The 6000-nt window shown below is 40.5% G+C and overlaps 1 protein-coding gene across 3 annotated transcripts in view; it reads right to left on the bottom strand.

Moving 5' to 3' along the window:
• LOC128700583 (protogenin-like) overlaps positions 1-6000 on the bottom strand; it is a 792820-nt gene that overhangs the window by 2206 nt on the left and 784614 nt on the right. Inside the window, exon 21 of one of the 3 annotated variants that reach the window (XM_070098864.1) lies at positions 2417-2478. The exons of the other annotated variants lie outside the window; for them this stretch is intronic. Within the exon in view, the coding sequence (XP_069954965.1) occupies positions 2443-2478 (36 nt within the window). The 3' untranslated portion in view covers positions 2417-2442. The remainder of the gene's footprint in view (positions 1-2416; positions 2479-6000) is intronic. 3 annotated transcript variants of the gene reach the window in all.

Raw genomic sequence — 6000 nt, 5'->3', positions numbered from 1 at the left:
TGAAAAAAGGCAAAGGACATAATGAGGCTTTGAGAGAATGGAAAAATAAAAGTTCTGCAGAAATGATTAACTATTTATTATTATTATTATTATTATTATTATTATTATTATTATTATTAGTAGTAGTAGTAGTAGTAGTAGTAGTAGTAACAGTAGTAGTAGTAGTAGCAGCAGCAGCAGCAGCACTAGTAGCAGCAGTAGTATTTTTGCAAACCATGCCCAACTGGTATGGGTCATAAAGCACTACAAGGCTGAGGGAAGCTATCGGTATAGGCGAGCGCTGTGACAAATAAGTTTAGGAACTTAAATGGAAAATTAGTCTGAGTTAGAATATCAGAGGCGTCATCACTGATAGTTTTTTTTTTTTTTTTTTTTTTTTTTTGAAGGAGAGAAAATAAGGAGAGATCGCCTAGACGGTGATAACAGACCTGCAATGAATTCCTTGTAGCCAATGAAAAATGATATAATCAAGAAGTGTTTAACTCTTAAACGGGACCTCACAAGTTCCACAGAGGTGTCAGGAGCTTCTCCATGTGATAGATCTAAGAGTCTTGTGTGGCCAATTCGCAGTCATGCAAGAGTTGTTCCCAAACGCGACAGCGATGGTAAAATGCCGACTATTTGTGGTTTGATAAAATAAACTGGTTCTTCAGTGTGGACCAGTAACGCTGACATTGATTCACATTCTATTAGACAAAACAGGTAGTCTGAATAATGCACATTTTTGTGATATGGACAGGTCGTAGACTGAGGCACACGCAATAGTATCTGCAAGTTCATTGCTCCAGGAACAAGAATGACCAGGGGCTGAAAAAGACTGCCTTTATGCTTGCTAAAGAGGCAACACAGCCAGCGTTGAATGTGAAAGACGATGGGATGCGAGGAATGAAAACTACAGTTAAAGAAGAGAACCTATGTAGATGATGGCTGCAAAAAGTGCAATTAACTTTGCCGAGAAAATACTAGCCAGACCGGGTTAGCGTCTGTGAATAAAACTCTCAGGAAAAATAGCTATCATACACCATCAGAAGATTGAGAACCATCATTGTGTACGAATGGTATATAATACCGACAAGATGAGATTAAGACACATGTGCAACATCCACGACTATGGTGCTGTTCGCACCTACTCCTAGGTTGAGGGACTGATTACCTCATCTTCTGTACATAGTTCTACTGTCTTCAAGTTATGTCCTAGAATTTGTATTGATAAAGCCACTGGATGGCGAAACGTCTACAATTAAGATACCCAGATGTTGCACATGTGTCTTAATCTCAGAACCATCATTGCACACAATCTTAGCATGTGAGTAACTTGTAGTGATCAAAGAAGAGGAAGTGTATGTCCATAACAGTTATAGAAAACTTTGGCAATAAAAAGGAGGGACAAACTAAACATCGGTGAAGAGATGAGCAGAGTGAACTGAAACGGGGCACAGTGAGAGTAGTAACTCGCATCTGGAGGCCAACATGAAAAGATAAAGACGATGACTGAATCAGCTTTATCATCTTTGGTTATAAGTCGTGGGGTAAAGATGATCTTGAAAGCTAACCAGGTAGCAGAGACAGTGAATATCTCGACGTTCTTGGTATGAAGGACCACTAGACTTTGTATGCTTTGTATACACTCTTCGAGAGGGAGGGGCGTCCCTGTGTTGGTAAAGGGCTCTAGATCCAAGAAATTAGTCACCCTTCTCTTAATTTTATCACTCCTAATTAAACCTATTTCATAGATGCTTAATAACCTCCTCCAGGATTGGTGTTTTCCTTATGAAAATAAGAATATTAAAGAATAAAGGAAGGTTTCCCTGTACCTTGACTAGAATTATCACCTCAACATTTGCTGGTTTTTACTAATGAACCTTAAAATAATCTTAACATGTTTAACAGACGATAAAGCCACAGTTGTAAATTTGAAAAAATAAATGTAAATCCAAAGAGATACTGTTAAGTTTTTGTCACAAAGATTTCGAACAATGGAACGAATTGAGCAAGATTATTTTATTGGGTTCAAAAAAAATTGCGATTAATTACTGAAGACAAGACACAACCCAGATCATTGCTCTTGTTTATGTAGCTACAAAAATGTAATTAAGTGATAAATTACACAGGCACACGCAGTTATGATGCTGGGAGACTTAGGGGAAGGGAAAAAAGGAGAGGGAGAGGGGTAGAGGGCAGGGGTCAAAAGACGCCAAAAACAGAGCATCAGCTTGGGAGTGGAAGCAAAAATACAAGCTCACAGAAGCAGATAAAAGAAAAAATGACCTTGGAATATTCATTACGCTAAACTTGCCCGCTGAAGCATATATAGACTGAATAATGTAAGCAGTACAGGCTAAGCTTCCAAACGTAGGCGTCGCATTCAGGAATTGTGAGCATGACCCATTCCAAACACACACACATACGTACTCACAGGAGACCGGGAGGTACAGGAGATGATTAGAGACACAGCAAGGGTGCTGGTGACAAGGCAATCTGGTGGAAAAGACAATGAGAGAGAGAAAGAACGTCACTGATGATACATGGACAGGAAGAGTGAAATGAAACGAGGATGAACAGTGGATTATGCTGAATATCGAGTTACAGGAGGAGAGAAGAAAACAGTAGATGGTAAACATTTAGAAGTTCGGGAAGTATCACTGGAGTAAACAGTGCCCAATCAAATTTACCCTCTGGTCAAAAGTAGTACAACACAAAATCTTGAGACAGAATTGTTGAGAAGTACGGGTAGAGACCTGGATTGGGACAGAATGTAAAGAAAGAGAGAACGATATACGAGACATGTTGAACATCAAGCACAAATAGGAGAAGAGAAGGTAAAAAAAAGGATGGGGGGGGGGGGGGAGGAGATAAAAGGAGGAAACACCCAGTCTCCAGAAATCTCTTTCGGCTCACCCTTTCAGAAAGCCAGACTCAGACCCATCTTCCCTTCCCTTTACTTCTTCAAGAACAATAATTCAATACCAAGTACATCCTCTTAACCAACAAACCCTTTTCTCCTACAAACATAAAAGTGACGCCCAAGTTCTTTACTTTTAACTATGACCACACTAACCCCAATACCAACTCTGTGGGCATATGGGCAAGAAATTACAAACCAAAGCCCAAACAAAATATAAAACACGAGTGAGAACTGACAGAATATATATAGCAAAAAAAGCCCCAACATCATAGCTGTCACATAGGCTATGCTGATGTACCAAATACATTTTATAGACTAGTATATCAAATATTGAAGAGGAAATAGGAGAGGGGAATAAGTAGCATTGCTAATTACAAATCAATGGAATTTTGAGAAGATAAGAGAAAGAGGAGAGTTCAATAATTATATGGTAGGCACATTCAAGACTAGAAGGCTTAAGGTAATAACAGCAGAGATGTGAAAATCCAACATCAAACAGACTACAATAAAAATAAGAAAAAGGCAAAAAAGTGATGTTTGATCCCAGGGACTGGCAAGGAGAGTCAACTTAACACCACAGTCACACCACAAGCTACACAGAGGGATTAGAAACACCTGCAAAAGAGTGACTGAGGAGTGCACAGTTCATAATCGAGATTCACCTCAAGTGACTTCTCCTTGAAGGAGTAAGGCCAAATACCCACGAATTTTGATCTGAATGTCCCATCAAGCCCGTTGCTTCAAAAGGATATATCAATGTATATGGTCCATGAAGTCACTAATACAAGAAGTCTGCCTTTAATCAAGCTCATAGCAGCTCTCACCTGGAACTCTGCCCATTCATTACACAGGACGAGTCTTCTCCAGTAATACTACAACAACTGTATCTCACTCTTTGACGCAAATACCTATCAAATATGAATAAAATCATGCTCCAAGAAATTAGCGAAGGTCGTCATTTAGGCTCCGCACTTAGAGGTTCCCATCCATTGCCTACAAAAATCATACCTTAGACGCTGTCTAAGGAGGGCAGTAAGAGAAGCCAAGCTTTCTGACCGCAGGCACATCGACGCCACAATCCAGGAAAGTATCCCGCATCCGTGTACTAAACAGTACAGGAAGCCTCACACGATAAGAAAAGGGTTCTCCCTCTCCCTTTCTCCTCGATGAGAATCTCAGCATAAGATAGTGTTCAACAAACCCAAAACAGTCTAGCTCCTTGGGCAGAGATATAGGGACCAGCTCAACGCACTCAACATGAAGGCTCTTAACACAAGAAGTATGGAATGCACCTGTGCAAAGTTGTATCCCAAGGTGATGCGCAGTTCTTAGCAAGGGCAGCAGGGGAAGAACTTGCCTAGGAGTAGATAAGGGAGCCAAACTTCGGCCAAACATACTCTCTCACGCAGACTGAACATAATACGTCGATTCATCTCTCAGATACAGTGGGAGAGCACCTTAAAGTCTAGCACCAGTACATTATGACATTTCAGTTTATTAAGAGGCCTACATCAGACTACGTTCGAAGATCATTCCATTAATGTCATCTGTTGTTCATAGGAAAATAACACAGCCTGAAATGCGAAAATTCTATCTTCCGAGGGGAGTAACCAGCGGCCAAGGCAGCAGCCCACTCCGTGATGTACACTGCCACCTGAAGCTGGTGAAAGGCCATCCCGGGAGTGGACGACAAGCAGTACACTTATAGATTGTTTACATTCAAGGCCTTTCATAGCTACAATGAAACGCGCAATGCTCAAAATACCTGCAATGCCCCTTTTCCCAGGGAAAATTCTCGCGAATAGCACATGGTGAGCTGCAAACCACAGGCTATGTACAAAGGCTTTGGAGCACCTGTAAATTTTTCTTTAGGTGACTAATCCGGTTAATGAAGGAGGGCTAAACATCCACGTCCAGCAAAACCCTGTATTTCTTGCTTCTCGTTTATTGGACCCACCGTACCTGCCACTTCCCAAGAACATATCTGTGTATATGACTCATGAAATCACCAAGAGGAAAAAGTCTGCTACAGAGCAAGCTTGTTATGAGCCTTTTCTTTGGCAATCGCCGGTTCATTTCCAGGGATGCAAACATGGCCTAGATGCTAATAGAACTCCGCATCCCTGTTCCCCGCGAGATTAGCAAACCATTTTATTTTTTTTGACCACTGGGTCCTACTTTTTCTCTCTGATCTTTGTCTTATACACTTGAAAAAAAACCTTTTAGATTGGTCTTTGATTCATTAGCAACATTAATTTCATTGTAGCGTTTAGCGATGACTGTAGACTGCTGGTTGACTAATAAAAGAAGCCACTGCCCTGTCACAAAGTTTCTTTTGGATTGGTACCACTCCCTTACTCTACCCAGGACATAGCCCCAGGATGTCTTGCTCCGAGCAAGGCTCAGCAATATTACCTATTTAGACTGAGTACCAGAGATGCTAGAAGCATTAATCTAGAAATGGACGAGAATAAATCAGCAAAAAATGCGCATTCAGTGACTGCACCTGAATCTACAAGTGACAGTCAGTTCTACAGCCACTGGATGGACCACTATGTGCCAACAGGAGGTCCAACTGATGGTTCGATCCTCTGAGTAATACGAAACACTTCAACATTTCAAATGGGGAGAGAATAAGAAGAGAAATAACCCCATTCATAATAACCAGAACAAAATTTATAAAACGGGGAAAATCCTAGCAATAAAAGCCAAATAAAATAAGGAGAGGGAAAAGCGGCTTGCTGTTTTTTTTTTTTCAGGTCACTGAAATCTCATTACCGCGTTAAAGTTAACCAGTGTCAAGAGGGTTAATTTAAGGACATAACAGCAAAAGCCAAGACTGCTTAGTCACATCTGAAGAGAAAATGGACGAAAACCACTTTATTAGACAAAACAAAAGCTCAAAAAGAATGACAATGATGCATGTGACAAGCTGAAAAAAAAAACTTGAAGAATGTTGTAAACAGAGCAACACCAAAGTTAGCAAGAGGAAGAGAACACCATACAAGACACACATGCACGAGAGGGCAATGAGTGACGAAAATTTATATATTTTTTTTTTTGTCAGTAGAAATGTGGAAATTTTTCCTGCTGTA

This window comes from Cherax quadricarinatus, chromosome 65 (genome assembly GCF_038502225.1).
Source record: "Cherax quadricarinatus isolate ZL_2023a chromosome 65, ASM3850222v1, whole genome shotgun sequence".
NCBI classification, from domain to species: domain Eukaryota; kingdom Metazoa; phylum Arthropoda; class Malacostraca; order Decapoda; family Parastacidae; genus Cherax; species Cherax quadricarinatus.
This window is presented reverse-complemented; position numbering and strand designations above follow the sequence as displayed.